At 34.2% G+C, this 25,813-nt stretch overlaps 1 protein-coding gene and 1 long non-coding RNA gene across 10 annotated transcripts in view; one reads left to right on the top strand and one right to left on the bottom strand.

The window, feature by feature from the left end:
* Nucleotides 1-25,813, bottom strand: part of NBEA (neurobeachin) — a 452,703-nt gene that overhangs the window by 357,887 nt on the left and 69,003 nt on the right. For all 9 annotated transcript variants that reach the window (XM_064409011.1, XM_064409015.1, XM_064409017.1 and 6 more), the window contains exons 2-6: nucleotides 17,144-17,375; nucleotides 10,848-10,948; nucleotides 10,498-10,593; nucleotides 8,003-8,124; nucleotides 1,474-1,600 (exon numbers count right to left, since the gene is read on the bottom strand). In XM_064409011.1, coding sequence (XP_064265081.1) covers nucleotides 1,474-1,600; nucleotides 8,003-8,124; nucleotides 10,498-10,593; nucleotides 10,848-10,948; nucleotides 17,144-17,375 — 678 coding nt within the window. The remainder of the gene's footprint in view (nucleotides 1-1,473; nucleotides 1,601-8,002; nucleotides 8,125-10,497; nucleotides 10,594-10,847; nucleotides 10,949-17,143; nucleotides 17,376-25,813) is intronic.
* On the top strand, nucleotides 13,966-21,055 carry LOC135294140 (uncharacterized). The gene is made up of 2 exons (XR_010356293.1): nucleotides 13,966-14,173; nucleotides 20,790-21,055. It is a non-coding gene; the product is annotated as an uncharacterized LOC135294140 (long non-coding RNA).

A 25,813-nucleotide genomic window follows, 5' to 3' on the forward strand; every position in this document is an offset into this window, starting at 1 on the left:
ATGCATGTGAACACAAGTTAATGATGGAAAAAATATATATTAAACAACTTGAAAAGATATTCTAGAATATTTATTTAAAATACTTTCTAAAGCTAACACATGACTCAGTGTATGGAGCATGAACTTCGGGATATGTAAAACTAACATGGGAGTTATATTTTTATGTATTCCAGCAGATGAACAGACTTTGATTAGAAAATGGTATTCATATAATGAGATACACAGGCATTAGTATTTCAGAATTAGTTATTTTGAGTAGAAACAGCAAAAGCTAAAATTTTCCACAGCTGGGACAAAGAAAACTACTCATTCATACTAAAAATTGCTAAAACCATATCTTGCTAAAATATTGAAATCTACTTCCTCATCAACAAGTAAAGATCAGCTAGATCCCAAGAGGTGATTAACAATAACAAAATACAAAAGTTAACAATTACATTTGTTACTAGATTCAGATGATCCTTTAAATGAAAATTGAACTGTCATCAAAATACTTTTCTAGCTATAAAATTGGAAAAATGTGAAAAACAGAATTGATTCACTCCAGTAGACTCAGAAGAGGTGTGTTTATAAGGCTTCATACAACCCTGAGTTATATGCTAGAGAAAGACATTACTTTGTTTTAAGAAAACCACAAGTGACCTCAAAGCTATATGACAAAATTAGAATTGGTGATTTTGAAACTCAAATACACACCAAGAAATATAGTGGAACATTAAGTTGATGTGTGAACAATGGCATTCCCTCCCTAAGAGATTGGTTTCTCAAAAAAAAATCAAGCACTGAAATTCAATATACAAATTCCAAGCCCATAAAATATAGAAATGGGCTTCATAGCAAAATACACACAAGACTGATATCAGTGACAAACACATAATGCTTGCTGCACAGAAAAGTCAATGTTTCAGTCAACTAAATGCAACACTGAAGGCCACAAAATCATCGTTCCCCTAGGACTACTAGGCAAAGAGTAGAAATAAACACTAAAATGATCTAGAGATGCAATCAAGATTTACTACAAAAAATGAAAAATCCTAACACAGCACTGAAACAGAAGAAAGTTCATAGCATTATATCATACAGCATCAGATAATGAAACTCTAGCATTGCCAGCAAAATTTTTCAAGACCTTGGCAACAGTTACCAAGTACAGAATTTTCAGAGACAGAATGAAGATATTTAAGTAATTAAGTGCAGCCATTTTACAAATACTCACAATTCTTCTCTATCTGAAGGCAATTAAGCAGTAATTTTGAAAAACAAGCTAACGTCATAGAAGTGTTAGCCTCTAAATTATTTCATTTTTCTTGAATTGATTCTGAACTGTAACTTTGCATGAACACTAGAGCAGTTACCTAAAAACAAGGAACTATGATTAACACCATAGCACTAAAAGGATGTTAGCCCTCCTCCCAGAAGCACATTGTCAGCACACCTTCAGTGGTACCCTTCACTGCCAACAACCTTGCTTACCTTGCGTGGCTGAAAGTCATACTTCACACAGTGCTGGAAACCTTTGCCTTTTGACTTCAAGGATGTAACTATTAAGCAGTTGCCAACAAAATGAGCAGAATACCCAACACCTTTGCTAGTGCGGAAACTGAAAAGAAAGAATTAGGAATTAGGAAAAGGGGAATTATTTTATAATAAAAAGGTCCAAATACTACTTTAAACTGCCATGAAAAAGAAAATAAATTTGTACCTGGAATGGTGAATCTAATTTTCTTCCACCATTCTTTTTGGGGAGCTACTCACCTTCAGCATCTAATTGATTCCCAACTACATTTTAAAAATCAGTACTCTTTTTTTCCGAGAATACAAGATAGTAAGTATTTTGTCTACCACATTTCACCCTCAGCTTCTTAATTAATCATCATTTAAAAAAACATATCTGATTAAAGTTGTGAAGAAATATCCATTACAAAACAATTGTGAGATGCCTTGCATTTTGGGGTGTTCAGAGAATAACATGCAGCAGATATGACATACAAATTTGGATTCAAGGTAATTATCATGCACAAGAATTATTTTTCAAGACATGAATAAATTATGCTAATGGTATATGAAATTTTAATCTTCTCAGTTGTGGATTTTTCATCTGTCAAATGGATAAAGGACTTTTTGAAATTTTATGAAAGTAAGTTTAACAAGGATTTTCAAGCCTTCTTGTGACAAATATCATAAAGACAGATAATGCAGAAAGCTCATACGTTCCATATTTGAAATCAAAAACATTTTAAAGATCAATTCTGGACTTAAAAACCACTTTGCAAAGGTAACTGGTGAAAGTTCATGAACAACATTCACTGAGCAATTTAGAAAAGGCAAGTCCATATCTACAGCTAAGCTACTTAATCACTTAAAAGATAAGTACAATGAAGAGCAGTTTGCTATCAATAATACGGAGCACACTGTATGCAACTTCTAGACTTTTCTTTAATAAATAACCAGTGGCTGAAATACAAGGTCTAGATGGTGAATTTCATCTATGAATTCTGAAAGGAAGCTTTGCAAATATAAGAAAATAAACCCTAGTAATTTTGAATATTTGCACAAAGTCCTGTAGCCCATTAATTAGTACTTTCTCATTCTCTTAATGCAGCTAACTTATAAAATAATTTTATGTTATTGCAATAATAATGCTTTAAATTGTTTCTTTGTTGCAACATTTTCTTCAAACACTTTTACTAGTTTTTCCTAGGAATATTAGGACATGAAAGGTACATGCAGACACTAAGTTCAAATTTCATCTTCCTTAATAGCTGCTGAAATAGTATATTTTTAGTTTACCCTACTACATATATACAATCTTGATTTTAACACAGAAAAATTTTCATATTTGTGAAATTTATTCCATCTTCAGAAACCTAAAGTCAATAAGTGTGCATTATTTAAGAGATTGTTCTCTTTGCTCATTGTCAAAAAAAAAGTTGATAAACCACGACCTAATAAAAAAACCCAAAAAACTCTTGACAAGATAAGTGTTGTGATTATACCCTAAGGTGATCAGGGCTTAGACACTAATCTCCTATGAGGGCATTTGTAAAGGAGGTAAAGAGACATTCAAATTCTAGAAACCCACTTCTGTTGTAATGAATTAGGATACCTTTTTAAAAACTACTAAAGGATACTTTTAAAGGAACTTTTAAAAAATTTTAAAAACAGAGTAAACAGAACAGGTGTAATAACACCTATAGATGATTTTTCTGCACCCTAATGAATCCTTGCACAGAAGTTTCTACTTCTAGTGTCAAAGTATATATTGTATATATTTTTCCCCAATTCAGCCTCTGTCTTCCTTATTCATTCATCTGCTTCTCTATATTTTACACAGTTTTCTCTCCCCTCAAGCTGCTGTGTTGAAAAGGAGCATTATTCCCTGCCACTGTCTTTAATAAGGGCTTCCATAGAACTCTTTGCAGAAAAGAAAAAAAAAAAGCACTTCTTTAATAAACGTAAAATGTTCTCTCTAAATAAACCTAAGACATCACCAAAGAATGAAGAGAAATATTACATGCTGTCCATTGCCACTGACCTCAAAATCAAAACCACTTTATAACACTGCCATTCCTTTGTATCTTTTGAAGACTATTTTTAACCTGGATCATGCCAATGATCTGGCTTCCACAATGACCCTACAGGCAGCTCTACCCCTCAACAAAAGGAGCAGTGAACAGCCTCATAGAAGAATATCACTCATACACATAAATCTGCATTACCCATACACACAACCTGCACAACCACAGCACTGAATTTAGTGCAATAAAATGAAGGCTAAAAAACTTAAAATACAGCTCTTACAATAAGAGCAACTGAATGTGTTGTGAGATTGTTTGAGACTTTGATTCGTCTCCTCAGGGCCTTATGCCATTCAAAGAACTTTTCAGCAGGTAACTGCAACTCTCACAATGCCAAATCTGTTTCTCAGAAATGTTATCTCTAAAATGGTCTAAATGCTTTCATTTAACAGAATCCCATTCTGAAGGATACTAAAATAATACAGAAATTCACTGCATTCTGACGAACAGTGTTATATTATTTGATTAGAGATGTCAAATATAATAGTTTCCTTTAAATTATCAACAGCCAATCACTGTAAATATCAACGTTTTACATGATAAAATATTATTACCATTGTATAAAATGCATCCTAATACCTTGAACAAGAGCTAGAAAGCATTTTGAAATAAAGAATATCACTAGAATAAATGTCTACATCTTTCAAATTTTCTCTCTTTCCTAACCTTTTTGGTTACTCGGCTGATTTTATCTCCATTGTGGTCAAATCAGACTCTTCCTGAAATTTTAAACACTGAGTTGTCCTTAAGGTGTAACTTCCTGGAGTTCAGCACGTGAACACAAGAAAGCAATGAAATAATGAAAAAACTGCTCATTTCTTAGCAGGGCTCTTTGCCTTGGAATAGATGAATGATTTTTAAGCATGAAATTTAGCCAAGATTTTACTTTTTTTCCTCCAAATTAATTGTATTTCTAATACAAGAGTAGTTAAGAAACTGAGTACTCAAACGTGTTCTGTTTACCTCAACACTATACTATGTAATTTTACTCTTGACATATTCTTTCTTGTCAAAGGTAATGTAGGCTAGGACTGGTCTACAGAATACTCCAAAGTTCTCTTACCAATTACCTACATGTGCAGAACTTTCCACATTGCAAGATGAAATGCATGGAGACAGTAAGAGCAGTACCATCAACAGCCACATGGTTTTATGAGCCTTAAATAACCTCCCATAGCAGCTGGAACACAATTTTACTACCGTTTGTTCATATAACCTTTACAATTATGTTTCATTTCTCAAAGCAGCTACCGAATGTTTGTTATTACACTTCCATAGCAAGAGAGCATTCTTCCACCAGTGGAACTGTTTAGGGATTCCAGTTTCTTTAGCTTAGGATTTTATGAGCATTTTAACATATAACCACAGTGCCGATATTGAGAAGATATTAATTCATTCTTGCCTGAAAGGTGTGTGTGAAATTTGCTTTCTACTAACTTTGGAATTCCACTATAGGCTTTTGCAACTGTTCTGCATTATCTCTATTACCATAACCCCTAGACAAAGTCTGAAAATACTAGACACCTTGTTTTTTGAACGGTTTTGATTTTTTTCTTTCCTCCCTATATCTACATCTGTAAAACTAAAATATAGAACACTGTTCCAGAAGTTTTAGCCATTCTTCTATTTAATGTTTGTGGAAGCACTTAGACTTTCTATGAACAAAAACCAATATGACATACCAGCCTCAGCTGACCTTCTAATTCTTTTACAGAACCTGATATGTAACCTGAAAGAAAACACCTCTTAAAAACAAAAAAAAAACACACCAAAAAAAAACAAACCTTGAGAAATCAATCAGCTAAGATGAGCCCTAAATATCTAAATTTGCAGCCTCTTTATGACAAAGATTATACACCTTATTTTTAAAGAAACATTTCCAACAATCCATTAAAGTATTATAAGGATTACTATTAGTATTATTACTTTTTTTTTACTATGTCTTATAATCGTGATAGTGGCCATAGTACCATGTATCTAAAAATCTGATTTTTTTTATTTTGCAGTCTATCCACCAGATCTTAGATTAAAAAAAAAAAATGATTCACTATAAAATAAGTTTTCCAAGGGACAGTTCACTCCCAAGGGTCACTACTAATAGTGACACCGTTCACTATTTCTGAATAGCACCAGTTTTTCCCATGGTCTCTTAAAAGAAGTAGCAAGTCTGAACTATAAATGACATTCAAGCAATGCTTTTGCCAAGATTTTGGGAAGGAATCACATCACCTTTGTTGTCATCTCTGTTTATTCAGACTATCCTTAAAAAGATCACATTAGTTCTTTCAGCTAGAGCAAGAAAAATGGATTTTATGGTGAGTTGGTAACCTACAACAATCCTTAACATCCTGCTGTAATTCCTGCTTTCTAACATATGGCTACATTAGAAGTAGCAGGTAAAGTGGCACCCATTATCCACTGCTAGGTATATGACGCTGGTCAGCTTATACTAAAATTTCTGCTACAGAATTCTAAACCTTACCCTTTGAATTTGACTGCTCTGCCTTGTTATTTATTGTTCATGCAAATGTCAGATTTCTAATTTTCTTCCAGGATTGTCACACTCAGTTTATAATTGGTAAGATAGCTACAGTACTATTCCAATATCCATGTGTTAATAGACTGTCAGCAGCTGCCTAGCATCATCCTCAGAGATAATTAAAATCACGTTTTTTATAAAAAAAACAAACTGGCATACAGTTCTTGAAGCAGGGTTGACCATGTCCCTAATAACAGAATTGCAGCAAATTTCCCTCACATCTGGTAAATGTGAAAGAATTTCTTTGCTTCCTGTCTCAATTTTTAAGAATCAGTTTTCACATCATGGTTGAGCTGATGTAACGGCTGTCTCACACCACAAAGGCACTGCACTCACTTAAAGACTTGAGTTATTTATACAACACGTATTTCACCTAGTTAAACTGAAAAAGATATTACATGACCAAAAAGCAAGTTGAAACCAAATAGACATTTGCTTTGGTATCTTTCTCTTGGTGGTCGCTGTGTGTGACACAAGCTTTCATGTGGCAAAGTCTGAAACCTGAAACCTTTTTCCTATTTTGAATTATTAATTAGAGCTTGGCTTAAGCTACTATAGAAAAATAATAATAATTTGCATTGCTCCTGTCATGGCAAAGTCTGCAGGCCCTGTGTTTTTCAACATTTCCTTAAACAATTTGGATGCAGGACTGGAAAGGATAAAAGCAAGTTTGGAGATGGTAGAAAACTGGGAGGAGCTGTTGACCCATTTGAAGGCAAGGAAGTCCTGCAGAGAGAGACTGACAAATAAGAGGACTGGGAAATCACCAACCATAAGAAGTTCAAGAAGGACAAGTGCTGGAATCTGCACCTGGGATGAGGAAACCCTGGGTGGACAAATAGACTGGGGAATGAGATGCTGGAAAACAGTGCCATGGAAAGGGGCCTGGGGGTCCTGGTTGGTGGCAAGTCAAATCTGGGTCAGCAGTGCCCTGGCAGCCAGGAGGGTCCAGGCATGTCTTGAAGTGCATCAAGCACAGCATGGCCAGCTGGGCCAGGGAGGGGATTGTCCCACTCTGCTCTGAGCTGGGGCTGCCTCACCTCGAGTGCTGGGAGCAGTTTTAGGCACCAAAATATTAAAAAGACATTAAACTATTGGAGAGTGCCTGAAGGAGCACCCTAAGAATGGTGAAGGGCCTGGTGGGAAAGCTGTATGAGAAGTGGCTGAGGACACTTGGTCTGTGTTCAGCCTGGAGGAGAGCTCATTGCAGTTACAACTTCCTTGTGAGGGGAAGAGGAGGGGCAGGCACTGATCTAAACTCTCTGGTGACCAGTGTCAGGACCCGAGGGAATGGCCTGAAGTTGTGTAGGGGAAGTTTAGGTTGGATATTAGGAAAAGGTTCTTCACCCAGAGAGTGGCTAGGCACTGGAACAGGCTCCCCAAGGAAGTGGTCACAGCACCAAGCCTGACCAAGTGCAAGAAGGGTTTGGACAATACTTTCTGACACACGTGATGGGGATGGTCCTGCACAGGGCTGAGTTGGACTCAATGATCCTGATGGGTCCCTTTCAACTTGACACAATCTGTGGTTTTCTTCTGAGATTACTATATTCAATTTCTTTTATACACATTACATTCACATAAAATTTTCACATTTTTGGGGAACCGGTCATCAGTTAACCATTTTTATATCCATAGATCTACTTTCTGTTGCCTTTAGCTAATGTGCAAACTGTGCACTCTGAGTTTAACAGATTTATTTTGTAGTACTGCCATCAGCTGAGAATCTTTAGCACCAAACAAAAAATATGACAACATTCTCCATTTAAAGCTCTAAGAATTAATATATTTTACAATCCCTAAAGAAAAAATAAAAATAAGAAAGATGAATGGTTGTTGGGAAGCCATGGAACAAACCATAACTGCAGCATTGTAAGCTACTTACCAATAGAGATAGGGTTTATCCTTATCTACATTGATATTGTTTAGTGGATCCATACGAAACCAGGTATTAAGAGTAAACCCATTTTGATAAGGCCACTTAGCAATAGGAGGCAATGCAATTGCCTGAAAGGAGGGAAGGAAAAAAAAAGAACAATTAGTTTTTTGAGAAATACTGTTAAAAGTAATGCCATTCTAAAATCCTGTGTCATTCTAGCTCTGTAGATCTGCTTTAACTTTCATATATGAAATACAGAAAAAACCCTTTAGATAGTGCTTTTGAATTAATGCATTACTTTTCTACGTATTTTAAAATAATTTAACTTTTAACTACATAAATTTTACCAATAGAGGACACAAAATTAAATTTGTGAATTGGCAATATTAACAGAACAAAAAGAAAAATTACTTCTGCAGAAATTAAACTATAAATTCCGCTCCTAATAATTATTAATCTCATCAATAAACTTAAATATAAAAACACATCAATCAACACATCATAAAATCGAGATTCATTGTTAAAACTGAAACTAAACATTTCAAGGAACACCTTTGGGATATGGCTCCTGCCTCCTGAGAGGCAGTTTCCTGCCTGAAGCAGAAGAGCTGCTTGATGATGAATGGGAACAACACCTGAGAGTAGAAGTACCAGCAAGCACGAAGTGTCCTCCAACTGGAGTGACTAACATGCCACCTGCACAGACTGGTACAGATGCAATACTGTATTGGGAAGGGCCCTGCAGCTGGGAAAATGAAGCAGCTCTCAGCAGCATATCTGTACACTCCTGGCTCCTTCACACTGCCACTGAAACCCTGGATATACAAGGAGCAGGCCCTTAACTTTAAAGAGAGCCAACCAGAAATCTATCATGCTGTTTCTCTGTCTGATGCCAACCTTGTGCACCACACTTGAAAACAAACTCAGTGCTAATGAACTAGGTCCTGTCCAGCCTCTTTCTTCTCAAGAAGTGCTTTGCTTTTTGGGTAATTTTATAAATTTCTGCCCATGGTCCACTTCAGAGGATGTATCCTCTCCAGAACTTCATAGTGAAATACAACACACAATAATAAAGAAGTGTAAATTTGAAATTTTTTTTTTTTTTGATTTACAGGAGTGCAGTTCATCAAGAGTAGTATGTGAAACAAGATCCTGGAAGACTCAAAGGGAAGAGACTCTGCATTTCAATCAAGAACTCTTGTTATTGATGTACATGTGGACAGGAAGGAATATTTGAAATTCTTCTCCTGCTAAACCTTTTCTGAACCTCTGATAAAAAATTAAATTTAAGATAGAAATTTCATCAGGGTTTGCCTCTGAAGCCCAGAAATGTCAAATCACTATGTCAGTGTCACTGCAGCCATTCATATTCTGCAACACCTGTCTTGTTGGTGCATGTACTTGTAAGAGATGTTAACTGTGGTTTTAATTTAGCAGGAAATAATGAAACTTTTCCTTTCAAAACTTAGTAATTAATTCTTTACATAATCTGCCCTATGCATTTTGCTGACACATCTGTTTATAAGGCTGGATATCAAAAAGGATCAAAGACAATCTAGCAAAAAATAACCCAGTTATAAAACAGTGATTATCAGCCAGTTTACTTCCCTGATGCAATCTGCCACTCTGACAAGTCTGTTCACAAGGAATGGATGTAGCAGTTTTTGCTTAAAGAAAATTATCAGTGCCATTGATGGATGAAATGCAGATAGAGCAGCCTGCATGCACTGGCATGAGGAAACAGGAATCTCAGGATTATATTCTGTTAGAAGATTCCACCTTCTACCTGAGCATACACCTGCCAATCTATACCAGAATGTATACCAGAATGGAACTGTACCTCAGATTTCTATTCCCCAGTATGGAACATTTGTATTTACTCTCTATAATCTATAAATTATATAGATTATCTATAAAATATATAAATCTATAAATACAATACTTTAATTTATTTGTAGTGGATTTTTTTTTTTTCAAAGTACGTGCAGTGAATGGAAGAGAGAATATATACTTGGGAAGGTTTGGAAAGGAATACAATTTCACCATTCTAAGTTATCTCCACTGCCTTGATAGAAAGGAAACAGCTGATGGAATTCAGACAAAATGAAACCTTTATAATAAAGTTTATAACTAAGCAGGCACTGTAAACTGTGGTGATGTGGACAAGTTAATTTCTTGATTTTTCTCCTCTCTCCTTTATATAATATTGATTACATTATTCTAATAAAATAACAGCATTCTTTGGAATTTTCAGTTTTCTCTTTCACAGTAACTTCCCTAGACCTAAATCTGCTGCTTGATATTCCATCCTCACAAGTGCAACTTCTCAACAACACAGCTGCCTTATAAGTCTCTAGAAGGCAATGTCTACATGACTCAAACATGTATTTCCATTCTAATTTCATTTTCAAGAATTTCTGAAACCAAATGAAGGGAAATGCAAATAAGGAGTTAGCTATTTATTTGTTCCTGAAATTGTAGAATTTTGGTTGAAAACTTACTGCAGCACTACAGCCTGGGAAGTTGAAAAAGGTATCTGGCCCATGTCTCTGTGGCATCTGATTAAGGACTGATAATAATTTAACTGCATGTCTTGGCTGTGAAAAAAAGAAAATTGCAGAAAAGTCAATCAATACAACCATTTTTGTACTCTCTAGGCTACAATGGAAAGTGGACAGTTTTCAAACAACAGAGCAAATTAACTTTAAAATAGTTAGCAAAAATACTTCTTGAACATATGTTCAGTCAACATGAGTAAACAAATTCAACTTTATATGTCCCAGGAGACAGATTACGTTAACTTCAGGCTCTAATGGAATGACACTTAATGCTTTATCTGATCACAGCTTACCCAGATTCCATTTTCCCCTCGAAGCATGCTGAACAAAAGCTTCAACTCCTTGACAGTGATGCTGTAGCTGGCAAGAACCCCCAACATATCAACTAGGAGATCTTCAAAGGAAAATAAAGTTATTCTGAACTCTGAATTTCATTGCTTTGATAAACACAAAAAAAGCTGAAAAAATTAATACCTTTAAAAGTAAGTGTATTTACATATTCTAAAAATCCAACTTGTATTGAATATTTTACAAAGGATTTAATGTTAAATTTTGCAAGATATTTTGAAAAAAGTATTACATTTATAGAGCATTAATTCTTCCCATTTCACAACATGTATCACACATTATAAACATGTTCTTTCTGCTATATGTCTTTGGGATAAGAGTTCCTTCTTTCCCCTGAAGTTAACATTTTTGCAAAAATTTTGACCTAAACATTGCTCTACATTAGCCTAAACCCAGCATTTTACACTATAATTTCTAAAATTTCCCACTTTTTGCTACTGTGATGCTTCTGATCTTTACTGTAATGAAATGCCAGGGGGAAAAAAAAAGAAAAACACCTCCCTCTGTCCCCTGCAAAAAAACCCCAAATCAACAAAAAAACCCACAAAACCAATCAAACAAAAACTCAGCAATCAAACCAAACAATAGAAAAAGAACAAAAAAAAAAAAAAAAAGAAAACAAACAGAAATCATAGCAAGAAAAAAATTAAAGAGCACAATAAAAAGAAGGGATCAAAATTGTTAACAGGATTATGGAATAGAGCGTTCATTACAACATCTCAAAACCCATAAGATTTTACAGTAAGAACATTAAACAGAGTCCTCCTTTCAGAGATTATCAGGTTTAAAACTACTTATTTAAAACTCCAGAATTTCATTTTAAGAATTTGTTAGCTTGTTGGATGCTGAACTTTTTCTTATACTTCATACTTTTTTCAGGAATAAAACAGACTAATAAGAATTAGAACTTCCTCTAGTGGGAGGTAAACCAATTTGCTCATATCCACAGATGAGGATAAAAATTTAATTCAAAGATCAAGCAGCGAAGTCCAGAGTTTTCAAAACAAAACAGCTATGACACAACATAATCAGCATTAACACACTTTCCCCATCTGGGGAAATTCCCCCACTCTCCTCCTGCCGCCCTGCTAAAACTTGTAGAAGACATAATTTTCAACAGATAACTTTACATTTTATTGTAGGACTGCATGTTATCCTTGTTCATTAGTGAAAGGATGACTCTTACAGGTGCTGACAAAGAGTAGTTTTCTGGAGAAACAAGTCTTTCCAAAGACATTTCACATTCATATTTTGTTTTAAAACAAATTTTCTTTTTGCAAATCCATGTATATGTGTTTTTGAGCAAAAGCATTAATATCTATTTAGCTTTTTCTACAATTATACTAGTCTCTGATCTTTAGCAAGCAAAAGTCATGTGTGAAGAATGACATGTAATTTAATTTACAGAAGACATAGTGAAATGTTTGTTGAGTGAAATTGCCTGTCAGGAAAGGCAAAGGAAAAGCATTGCAATTTAGCAGACATTTTCACCGTAAATTCTGAATATATCCCTAATCTCCAAGTACAGATTTTCCCCCCATCTCATTTCTTTAATCTTCCCTTTAAAATCACTACTACATACATGTGTGACAGAATTAGGGAAAAGAAAATTCACCTAATAAAAATAAATGCCTTTTCTTTCATGGTGATGAATTCTATGACTCAGCTCCCCTAGTGCCTGCCCCTTTCACTGTGGTATCCAGCCTGCACTGTAAAGGTGGCACATCCTGTACATGATCAGAAACTGGTAAGAGTCACAGTTATCACTCAGAAAAGGAAATAAGCACAAGTGAATACTAATCTTTGGCTGACAATTTCCCAATTCCTATTTTGTAGTTTCAGCTTTCTTTTCAGATCAAGGGACTGCAAATTTTGCTTGCCTTACAGAGAAAAAAATGTTGTGTAGAAGCAAAGTTGTCTAGTGAAAATCAAAACACCATTAAAAAAAAATCTTGTGACAGAGGGGAAAAAAGTGCAAATTAACACAGTCAAACACAGAAACAATTGGCAAGCTTAAAAAAATCACTGAACGTGTATTGCTTTGTTTCACTGTTACAGCCCTGTACTACCTTAAGGCACAGAAAAAATTCTTATTTCTACTGAAGATGTGGATAACCTACAGGCATTAGAAATACATATTTATAAGTAATGAATTAAACATTGATGGAGAGAAACAAACATAAGCTCCCTAATTATGTAACTCTGGGTAAAACAATGACCTGGAAGATTGAAGCCCAGTAGATAACAAGCAAAGATAAAGCAAACAACATCTGTGGAAGTGGAAGCACTTAAGACTACTTAAAGGTTCTTGTTTCAATAAAAAGACTTAAAAATAATTATTACATAACTTTATTCATACTTATTAGAAGTCTCTTAAAAGAGTCTGTCCCATCTGCTTTGTAAATCCTAGTAATCCACTCATCTATAAATGGACAAAGGTCAGAAAGCATACTACAACTGGATTTTTTTAATGTCTACTTTTATATACTAAATAAGATTACATATATAACTGGAATCCATTATCTCATTTCAGAAACAAGATTGTATATAATAATATTAAGTCCAGAAGGAAAAAACAGGCAGTTTCTCATTTTTAATATATTTCTAATTTCTATTAATGGCACCTTCAGAATAATTTCATACTAAGCAGTTTTCATAGGATTTATAAATTAACCAGTGACCTTGCAGGAATGCTTAATTCAGTCACTTAATATGAAAATACAATAGGAAAATGCCTGCCTGTCTTCAAGTAACAATGCACATATATCAAAATGGAGGGTCTGGCATTAACTTGGGAAGACATTAAATAGCATTCAAAAGAAAAATTCAGGAAACTACCCTCAGGTCTCCTTAACCTCTTAATATTACATGGTCATGAAATTGTGAATTTTAACCCTTGTTGGTGATGTAAATTAACTTTTAGAGGTTGTAATAGAGAATGTGATAATTTTGCAGTTTTTCTTACGGAATGGGTTGAAAGAGGAAAGCTTGTTAACAGGCTATTTATGACAGAGCAGTCAAAACCCAACACTGTTGCTTGGAAACTATGAACTCTTTCAGTGCTTAAGAATTCAGTCCCAGCAGTTTTAGAACAATTATCTACATCATCACAACATGGCTGTGAGGAAAAAATGGGACTTAGGTGAGACCTATCTACTCTCTCCATCTTTCAGACCTCTCAGATAGGACTACAGACACACTATCCCAAAGAGTCCCTGAGAGCAGGTGATCTGCTTCCCTACTCATCACCTGGAAACAGAAACTGCAACAAGTGAGTCCCTCAAGGAAGATCCTGTGCAAGTGTTAAAAAAAAAAAGACCAATCACCTATGAAAATATTTTCTCCTTAACTGTTGATAGAATGGCTGACCGTTCTATATATTAGTACAACAGTCACAGCACTAAGTTTTTTTTGACAGGTGATGCTTCTGGAAAGCAAACTGAGCCCCCTTGCGTTGCCACTGAGACTTTCAAAATGATTAAGCTTTTATTCCTTACCACAGAGTTTGTAAAATTGCATGAAGTTAGATATTTAAAATACTCAGAACCTCACGAATCTATAGTCTCCATCTAAACAGACAGAAAAATTCTTCACATTGCAAAAGTTTGGGTACATATTTATTTGCTGCTGTCTTACTGTCATCATAGAAGAGTGGCTTCAGACTTAGACTGGTCCTGAAAGTGAGCTATCAGAACATAAAGCAGACATGATTGCCTGAGTTGTCTATTCAAACCCTATCTAGGTCTAATCAAAATGTTTCACAAAAGAACAAGTGAGATGACCTAAAAATAAACAAGCAACTCCCAGAGAAGCAAATTACAAAAAAAAAACCCCAAAAAACCTGTACCATTTAGAGATGATAAATGCCAATTTCAAAACATTTGGCTGACAGAGTATTAGCAACTGTTTTGGGAAAAAAGTGAAGTAAAAATTAACACAGGTCTTGTTCAAAACATCCTCCCTTTAATGTTAAAAATCATTTTAACATAAAATTTCTTACTTTATTCTCTGGCTTTGGGAACCTCACAGAAATATTTGAGGCAAAACACTTCTACAATTATGACTTCAACATGTGCATAGGATGTTAGGGAACAAAGGTACTCCTTTAGTTGTCACTGATTTTCCCTAATATCAAAATAGCTATTACATGACTTTTTTGTTACTTCTGACTTATTGCCAATATTATTACCACTTATAAAAGGTGACTAAGGTGCTTACAGAAATTAAGAGATAGAAGCAAAATGATTAAATTTGGGTTCTTCCACATCTTGTTAAAAAAAAAACTCTCAAAAAAAAAAATCTATTTACAGTCATCAGAGAAAAACCCTAGGAAGTGTGATTCTCTTCCATCCCTGCTCATCATATATAGATGAATACTCAGATAATTTGGAACACACTGCAAAGCTAAAATGTCATCATAACTCCAATTTTCAGTTTTGATTTTAAGTTAAATATGTACTCCCTTCATCTATGTAAGCATACCAAAGAACAAGCTTACTGAACTTTTTTGTGCAGAAGGTCTCTTTTTGAAGCACTGTGTGACCACTCTCAGAAAAAAGATCATTGAGGTAGAAGATTCATTAGATTGTTTTGGTTTTTTAAAAATTTACTACCCCTGGCTTACATGAATATCTGTAAATTCAGAGTGATTTTTTAATTCGCAAATCCTCTTAAAATCGAGATCATATGCTCTTGATTTTTCACTTCTACAATTAATTAGGCAGTTAAAAAATTCTCTAAGGGAGGCACTATTACCATCTTGTATACCACATATATGAGTAGTGCTCACAGGAGCTTAAATTGGACACATTTTGTTGGTGTGATTACTCATGTAAGAACATTATCTCCATGAGTAAAACCCTGAAAAATTTTAGAAAAGAAAATTTTGTTCTCATTATATAGTGTGTTATATCTAATATGGAATAGAAGAGTATCTTTATCCTTACACTATTCTGACATACCATACTTACAAATATTGTAAACAAAACATATTTGGCGAAAACCATCATTTATGAATCTATTGATCTGTTATACTTCAGTCTGAATTTAACTGTACAGTATTGAGCAAGACACTTTAAAATTATTTTAGCATTTAGAGATATACTTCTAAACAAGATGTTGATTATGACTTGTTTTGAAAAACAGAATGTAGCTTTTCCAAATACTTATTATTACAAACACATTTATACTGACAATAAAAGCAAACAGGACAAGGAATAAATCATTCCTCAGCAATCCAGTTTTCATCCTTTTACATCTTCTTGCTTCTTGTCTGAAATCCTTGCTAGTTTACTGTTCCACAAAACCTGTATATGTGTCAGGAATCAGGTCATCAACTAAAATATTAGAATTACAGAAGGTAAACCCCAAATATTTCAAAAATGCCTCACAATGTAAGTAACCTACCATCAGTCACAAATTACATAAGAATTAAGAACTTTGCTTTCACACTGCATATAAAGAAACTGCCTAAGGTCCCTCAGGGAAAATAAATAGTAATTATATAAATCTCCTCAGGTTCCATATTTAAACGTGATGAGCAAACCTGTTCTGTATCCAAGTAATCAGGATTATAATCTGTACCTTTCTATGGAGAGGATGTAGTGTGGAATACCATAAACTCCTTCACACATACAATGAAAACCTTTAACTGAGCAATAATTTCATCACTTATTTTCAGCAAACAAACAAAGTATGCTATTTTTTTAATGCTGCAAAATATTATAGGATGTTAAAACCCACTAATGTAAAAAATTAAATATAGAGATCACAGGAATACATTATTGAATCATAAAGGTTTAATGTAATCCATATGTCCAGCATTCAAATCTGTAAATAATATCTATTATGCTGTCATATGAGGTCATGTTTAAAATGGATCTAGCAATTCTGGCATCATGATTTAAAATGACCAACGTATATAAAAGCTAAAATATTGCCTTGTAGTTAAAAAGTCTAACACACTGGTTTTAATTATTTTAATTTTTTTTTTCTCTAAGATAACAATATCTTCTCAAACTAACAACCAGTTATTTTACACCATTTATCTACAGATATTTCAAACTAAGAATATATTTATGTCATTTTCCCAAAATTAATATAGAAGTACTTCTGACTTAATAGAAGTAATAACGAAAACATCAGTTTAAGTAAAAATCAAAATATCCCATACCCTTCCATAACCACAAAACATTGGCAGGTCAAGAATGCAATAATTATTTTATCAGCTGGCAATTTATACCTGCAATCATGTCGTCCACAGTACTCATCTTCAGCAGTACCTGTTCAATTAAGCCAACTTCTGTGCTAGTCTGTAAATTACGGACACTTTTACGTAGAATTGCAGTGAACATACTCCAGATTTCTGCTTGGCACGTCACATCACAGTGCTCCAAAAGCTCTGACATGCATGTGATGCTCTCTGCATCCTGGATTATAAAGTTCATCTCTAGATCAAATTCGCCACCAACCAGCTAAAAAAGAAAACAAGAGCAGCATTACAATGTGAAATACATAGTTTAGGGTCTATCACACCTTCATTGTGACCAATACAGAATATGTTTTACATGGTTAAAGAAGCAACTTTGATAAGGGAAACTAACAGCTATGCATTCTAAGAGCAAATTAACAATTATGCCATGCAAAGCTTGTAAAATATATACACACTAATATTATAAAACATTTCCTTCAATTTTGTCACTGTGCTGAGGACCGCATCTCAATACAATAAAATCAAAATATATTTGAAGCATTCCCTCCTATGAAGTAATTGATATGGTAGCCTGGCCGAGACAGATGTAATGCAGAACCTGAAAAGCTCAGGAATCAATTGAGGCTTTTCCACCATTCTCTAAATTTTCCTACTCAAAAATAAAAAGACACTAAAATTATCTTAGGTTTTTCTCCTGATATAAGCTAACATTTGCCCTTAGTTAAGTGTTTGGAAGACATTACTGCCTTTTCCATTATCCCACCCAAACAGTCATACAGTCAGGTCTGGAAAAACAACCACTCATCTGCTCTGGAGTAACACAAAGATAGAAATATTACATTATTATACCACATATCAGCTCATTGTGTGGTCAAGGAAACCTGCTGGCTGGTGCAAGGGAGAGAATGCACCAGGAAAGGAGCAAGCACTCAGATAAGAAGTGAGTTAACAGCTGTTCTGATGAAATGACAGCCTGACCCCTATCTATCCAGACACTGGCAAAACACCATCCAAAGTGCTAAGCTCCAATTAAATAGCACAACTACCAGGCATGTATTAGGAGGGAGAGAAAAGCAAACAAGTCAAAGAAGATACAGTCAAGACCAAATATATCTTCAGGAATGAAATTCAACAATTTTGATCAGTTATTTGTGTAACTTAAAAAAGCTGCACTCAAGACAACCTATAAACATCTTTCAATTCTGAAGGAAACACAGCCTGACTTTCAGGCATCCTACTTTATCCTAGTAACTTTGAAGAATTTTGAAAGTACCAGTGTGAAATTTCACAGAATCATGGAATCACAGCATGGCTTATATTGGAAGGGACCTTAAAGATCATCTTGTTCCAGCCACACTGCCATGGAACATTCCACTTGACCAGGTTACTCAGTGTCCCATCCAGCTTTGGCCACTCTCTCTGGGAATCCTGTTCCAGTGCTTCACCACTCTAGCCAGTAAGAATTTCTTCCTAATATGTAATCTAGACCTTTCCTTCAGCTTAAGGCCTTTCCCTGCCCTCAACCCAGTACATGCCCCTGTAAAAACTCCCTGTCCAGCTCTCTCTTAGGCTCCCTTTGAGTGCTGTAAGGTCCCCCTGCATCCTTCTCTTCTTCAGGCTGAACAAACCAACTCTCTCAGCCTGTCAATAACATTAATTTCAGTGACTGTAAATATATTACACAAAATAATGGAATAAATTAATATTAAAATAATTTTAAGAATTTTGTTCTATTTGTTTAATGGAGTTATATAATTAAAATTTCATTAATAAGCTTTAAATAAAGATATTAAAATATTATCTAAGTGCATAATTTTAACAGTCAATTGTAATAGAAGGCAATTCTATGGCCTATTTAAAAGCAGTTTATATTGACTTGAAATTAAACTCTAAAAAAATAAGCAAGTTGAAATACTATGAAAACTCTTTTTGCTGGCTGAACCTATCCAAATACTCAAAGAATTCTTTCATACCCCATCTTCAGACAATTAATACAATACATTTGGCTTCCACCCTCATTCATACCTTGCATTCACTTTCAAATTACTTTTTCCTCTATCAATTAATTGCTAATAATAATTATAATTTTGTAACATAAAAGCTTCTAATATGCTAAATATATAAACTGACTACCTCCTTAGTTCTCCTGAGACATTTAATTACATTCAAATAAAAACTATTATCCTAATTATAATTAGTACTTTAATTTAAAACTTGTGACTGCATATCATATATTTGCATATTTGGTAAACACATGATATGTACCAAAGGAAGGCAAAAAAATGTCAAGATTAAAAGCACATTATTTCTGTGGCCATTCTTTAGAATTATGCAATAATTTCATAGAGTTTTTACACTCTTTTCAAGAAATGCAGGCAGAGTTTCTATTTCTGAAAAGAGCAGCAACTTGTGCACACTTCAACAATCTGAATATTTGTGTTTTCAGATATCTCTTCACCAGGATGAGCCTCTCTGAGATTATGTTAAAAACACACAGAAGTAAATCAGCCATCTGTAGAAGACATTCAATTGAACTCTCTTAGATTAATATTCTGGGATGAAATTAAACACCTCCTGGAAGCGTCTACTTTCCTCCATTTTTTTTCCATGGAGGAAATCTAGGATGAAAAGTTGTATCTGCCGAGTTTTCATCACCGAATACATTCAAAAGCCACATGGTCACAGATCAGGACAACTGGCCTTAGTTGGCCTGGTTTTTGCAAGAATGTTGGATCAGAGAACCTCAACCTCACCAATTCTGTGATAATATTTAGAGAGGCTACCTTCAGACTAAATATGGTTTTGATAAGTTGGACTAAAAACAATTAAAAAGTTCAGTTATGCCTAAACTGGAATGAAGAGGTACAATGCAGACTGATTCCCTTTCCTGAAACACTATTCATAGTAAAATTCTACTTTATATTAATAAATTCATATAGAATCAGTAAAACAGATGGAAATTCTAGATGTAATTCACTACAGACTAAAATAATCCAAATTGCATTTGCTTTCTAATGTAAATCAATATACTAATATGTAACACTTAAGGGACTGAAACGAAGCCCATGTATCAGTCTAAAGTGACAAGATATTTCTGTACTATTAAAACATCTCAGAAAATCTGCATCAAAAAACACACTGAATGCTCATGAAATTGGTTCTATGGAGAATCTTCTCCTGGGCTACAGACTATCCAGCAGGTGCTCCAATTATTTCATTTGTACAATTGGCCACAAGAAATTCATAGCCCATCAGGGTGACTGCAAAGAAAATATGAAAATGTTCCTATTTGCCCTTAACTTCAGTTTCAGCATACTTCATACAGTAAAAATTATCATAATTACCATTAAAATCAACTTCCTTAGTAAAGGAAACAAATTAATGAACTAATTGACAATGACAGCAAAAATTTAGGAAGGTAGGGGGAGGTGACTTCTTTAAAGTAGTTATCCTAAGTTCATCATGAATTTCTTGATAAAAAAAAGTCTAAGATGACAAGGAAAAGCTAAACAAAAGGGAAGCAAGTATATAGAAATAAATTAACATGGTCAATTTGTGTTCAAGAAATAAAATAGGCATCTCTGCTTTAAAATGTGCACAATCAAATGGAATTCAGCCAATAAAAGAAGTAGAACCTTCACTTCAAAAAAAGAATGCTATAACAATATTTTTGCAGGTGTATTTCCCAAGGAGGACAGTAGGTGAAGAGGAATAACCAGTCTCCACCACAGCAAGGGGAGGTAACCAGCAAAGAAGCACAGTGGCAATGAGCTGGTAACGTGCTGACACCAATGAAAGGATCAACTTTGCTGAGGAGCCAGAAATTATTAAATGCAGTTAGAAAACAACTGCTGAGAGCTGTGAAGATTCCTTTGATACCAACTGTCCAGGAAGCAATGTTTAAAACCTCAAAATTAGTAAATGCAAAGTAATTCAACATTATTATAGTTTTTCTCATGTGTATAAGATGACAGGTTCCAAAGTCTGATATTATCATCTAGAAGAGAGATCTTGGAGTTCATGAGGATGCTGCTTAAAAAACAATGCCACATTAAAAACTGCCAATAAACAACTGAATGTTCATAATGAATTTGCAGCTTTCTAAGTTGAGTAACACCATATACCAAAAAGTTAAATCAGACTTCCAAAAAGTAACTTATTTTTAATATAGCTCCTGTAATAGACTTCTGTAATAAGACAAATTTCAGCTGGAGTACAATATGAACACATTGATAGAAATCCTCACAGAATCCAGTATACCATACCATAAATCAGTGCTCTTTCCATATCATATATCTCAAATAGAATCTATTTTTATGTCAAACATTAAGTCTTTGCATTCTTCAAGGAAATATTTAATATTTAGTAAAAACCATGCTTTCACAGTGATTAAGTATCCTGATGTATTGCTTATACTTTCTCATATTCTGCATCTTTCACAGCACAGCTATAAAAATGAATCACCAATCCAACATTCAGGTAATAACTACAGGTGTGTTGATGGTGGTCAACAAATAACTCCTCCCAAACTGGTACTGAACTGCCCACAATAAGCAAGTTAGACTGGATTCCCCATGCTGAGATTGCTTATAACAACATGTTGACACTTCTTGCAAATTGCTCCAAGAACCTTCCTTAAGCTACAGCACCATTCTCAAATGTAGCTGCTTTACTGAGCATCTTCATTTTTCTGAGTATTGCAGCCATTCCTCAGTAAATTCCTACCATTCATCATGCTATGCAACAAAAGAGTTTCTTCCTAAATTGCCACATCTCTGCAGAACTTAGGCTGGTCTTTTACATCTTTTTGGTCTAGAACAGAGAAGAAATACTCCTCCAAACAAGTAGTTGTCTATATGTCTCAGATAGTATATTTATACCAGTTCTTGAAATGCAATAAAATACATGCTGCTGAACATCTAGAATTAAATTGTTGACTTCTGAAAACTGGAATTTTTTAGTATCAGATTCTTCAAATCAAGTTTGAAAGAATGAATTAAAATTAAAAGTGAATACAATATTTCAGCTGGATGTGACCTAGAAGAATCACCTAGTCCAAGCAGTGTCTGACCATTCCAGGGCTGTCAAAGCTCAAGCATGTTGATGAAAGTATTATCTGAATGCCTCTTAAACACTGACAGGCTCGGGGCATCAAACATATTTCAGAAAGCCTGTCTGATCACCTTCTTCACAAAGTGCTTCCTAACATTCAATTTAAATCTCCCCTGGTGCAGCTTTGAACCATTCCCATGCATCCTGACACTGGATACCAGGGAGAAGAGCTCAAAACTTCCCTCTCCACTTCCTTTCCTCAGGAAGTTGTAGACAACAATTAAAGACTCGTTTATACAGCTCTAACATACTAAGTCTTCAAGCATTTACATCTCTTAAGTTTGCAGTTCATTGCTGTCAAAGAAGCATTTTCCAGCTTCCTTAAAGTTGGAGTCCTATCTGCATTTATTTAAGCAAAAATCAAGAATATGAATTCCAAACAGACTAAACAGACAGTGCCACTGAAAAATTAAAGTATCACAATAATATAATTACTAAAGCCCTAACCACAGCCAGGCCTAATCCACCAAGTCACTCCTACATTCTCTCTCCTAATTAAGTAATATCACATTTGATCTCCTTTTTCTAAAGGAAAAAATAAATGAAGGCATAACACAGTCAACATAACAACCTCATCTGTTTTAAACTGAAGCTTTTTAAGTTGAAGTATATGCATATACAACAAGAATTAAAAAAAGAAAAAAAATCCTTCTTTGTACCTATATAGGAGGTAAACAGTTTGGAAAGAAAATTATTAATTCTCTTCCTCCCCCTAATGTTCATCTCTCATTTTAGACGTTACAAAACAGCTGACTCAGCATATGGCATACATTTCTACAGGATAAAAGCTGAGAATAACATACTCAAATGAAATTGAAAATCTCTTAAAATCCCAAATCAATTCATTCTTTTGAAGAGAAAACTAGTAAACAATTAACTCTTGATAACTAAAGCCATCATGTAACATGGAAGGATAATCTTTGTCAAAACTGGAACATCTTTTCTACAAAACAACACTGAACTGATTTCATAATCACCAGTGAGAATTCCCAATATGTGGAATCAGGCTACTACAGTTTCTTATATAATGTCAGGCAACAGTATAAGCATTAAAACACAGTTGTCTGAGAAAGGTAGTAGGGGACTTGGGCAACAGAAAAACAGGCTACTATTTTGTGGTCATTAACTGAAACCTTAAACTTCTAAACAATTAATTCAGATTTTTTTGAAGATTATTCTTCAACGGCATGAAAGAAGATTCCTTTAGGCAAAATAATTTAGAAGGCTAAATGGAATAAATGGAATTGTTCAGTGACAGAAATGTGTGCTGATCATATGCACTTGTTAACCCCAATATATCAATATAACTACAGAGAAAATCAAAGCTAAAAAAATGTAAGAAGGTATGTTTCATAACATCCTTTATTTATTTTTAAATTTTAAAAAATTTAGTCCTTAGAGATTTGAATTACAGCTATGTGTATCTGGGCTAATTTTCACAATTCTCTTCACCATCATTGGAAAGTGATGCTTCAGGGAAGTGATTATCTCAGTGGTTTTAGCTGCAACATAAGAATGAAATAAATCTTTTTCAGGGAATGTATTACTTTTTACTGACTATAAAAGGACAACTAGTTCAGACAGGCACTTCTAAAGTTATGTCAGATAAATCTTAACCAACATGCTCACAATATGGTTTATAACAAAATGACAGCATTAAAAGACTGATTCTCATGTGAATCATTACAACAGGAAATAATTCTGCACATTAACACGCCCTTTTAAATGAGCCTTCCTTCACTTAACTTCAAAACCATTTTTACTCTGAATAATGTATTGCACATACACGGCAGTTTGTCACTAAGGGAATGCTACCTATTTATTGACAATTTTAAAGCAATCCAAGAAATGAATTTATTTTTTTTTCTTTTATGCTTGCTGAGGCAATATGAGTGAAGTAACATGGTGAGCTTTTAGGACTTACATGAATGTGCTTGTTATTATGGAACCTTAAAAATATGCAGCAGATTTACCTTTATTTTCTTACATTTTCCTTTGAGGGAGGATACTCCTGTAGGCAGATCAACTGCATATACATATGATTTACTGAGACAACTATCAATTACGCTCAGATCACAAGGTTGTATAACATCCTTGACAAAGTCAGACCTTTTCTAAGTATTGTGGAGGCTTAAAGAGAAAAAAAGACAAAAACCCCAAACCATAAAACAAAACCAAAAAAATTGGCTATTTGCCACAAATTTCTTAAGCTGTACTTTACCTACTGCAAAAAACACTGTTTTGGGCTAGGACAGGAATTAGTGTGATTAAGTTCAAATACCTGCCTTCATAAAAGCTTCTTTAGCACAAGAATCAGATTCCTTGAAATAAAAAGTCCTACCTCTAGTCGGAATGCAAAAAAGTTTTAAAGGACAAATCTTACCCACTTAGAAGAATTTATAAAGTAATCCAAAAACATCTGACAGAAATGAACACTGATAAAAGTATTTTACGTAAAAGTAACTAATCTAAAACACAAATCCAAAAGTCCTCCTCATGGTCTATTGTTCCTCTGCCACTAGAAGGACATACTGTTCCTATTTATTATTTTGATCACCACAAAACCATTTTTGGTCAAAGCAGCATATGAGCTTTTACTTCAAGATGCTGAACTTGAAAAACTAGAGACTAAGAAATAAAATTGCAGGTTTCTTTTCAGTGAAGTAAAATTAAAACCATTCTCAAACTTGCAGCTAAATTGTTTTCAGTTTATCCAGTTTAGTTTATCTTATAAATTACTTCTGATCTTGACTTAATCACAAAAGAGATCAGCCAATTAGATAAGGGGCTTTCTTACATCAAAAAAAGGAACAGATACTGAGAATTTCTTTTAAGAAATCGAGCAACTTAGGTTTGCCATATGTCTGAAAGCAAAAATTCAAAACTGATTTTTATATACTATAAAGAAGTTGATAAATGAGCACAACTTAAAGAGTATGAAAAATAGTATTACTAAACAGACATTACCAGTTCATTTTGTTTTTAATCCTTCATAGCCCATTCTTGCTTGTCTTCTTTCACTTTCAATAATAACTTTAAGGTCAAGATACAGATGCTAGTACAGCATAACCTCATGCTTCTACTTGCCTGTTTTCAATAACCAGGTGTATCTTAAAACTAGTTACTTGGTGGTGGTGGTTCGGAATGGTGGGGGTTTTTTTTGTTTGTTTTTGGGGGGTTGTTTTTTCTTTAAGATATTTTCTTTGTTTCCAAGCCAGAAGAGAGGAAAAATAAATGGAAATACCTGAGAATTACAAAAGTCACAAACAAAATGTACTCTGAAAAGATAAGTGTTTTTTGCAACTACTCTTGTAGTCTATTCTGCCAATAAGATTATGCACTTGCACTGCTGCAACTTGCACAGCCAAATCTAATCAGTCAGCAGCATTCCTTATTTATCTTTCAACAGTCACAAACTATATGTAGCTTTTTGGGGTGTTTTAGGTAGTTTGAATGGTATATTTTCTCTGTAAAGCAAACCTTGCCGAGGTGTAATGTAGTTAGCAGAGAACAACAAAAAAATTGAAATTCTAAGAAACATTAAGCTGTCAACAATTATACATTGATTTAAATCTAATTTGTATTGCA

This window comes from Passer domesticus, chromosome 2 (genome assembly GCF_036417665.1).
Source record: "Passer domesticus isolate bPasDom1 chromosome 2, bPasDom1.hap1, whole genome shotgun sequence".
Classification (NCBI taxonomy): domain Eukaryota; kingdom Metazoa; phylum Chordata; class Aves; order Passeriformes; family Passeridae; genus Passer; species Passer domesticus.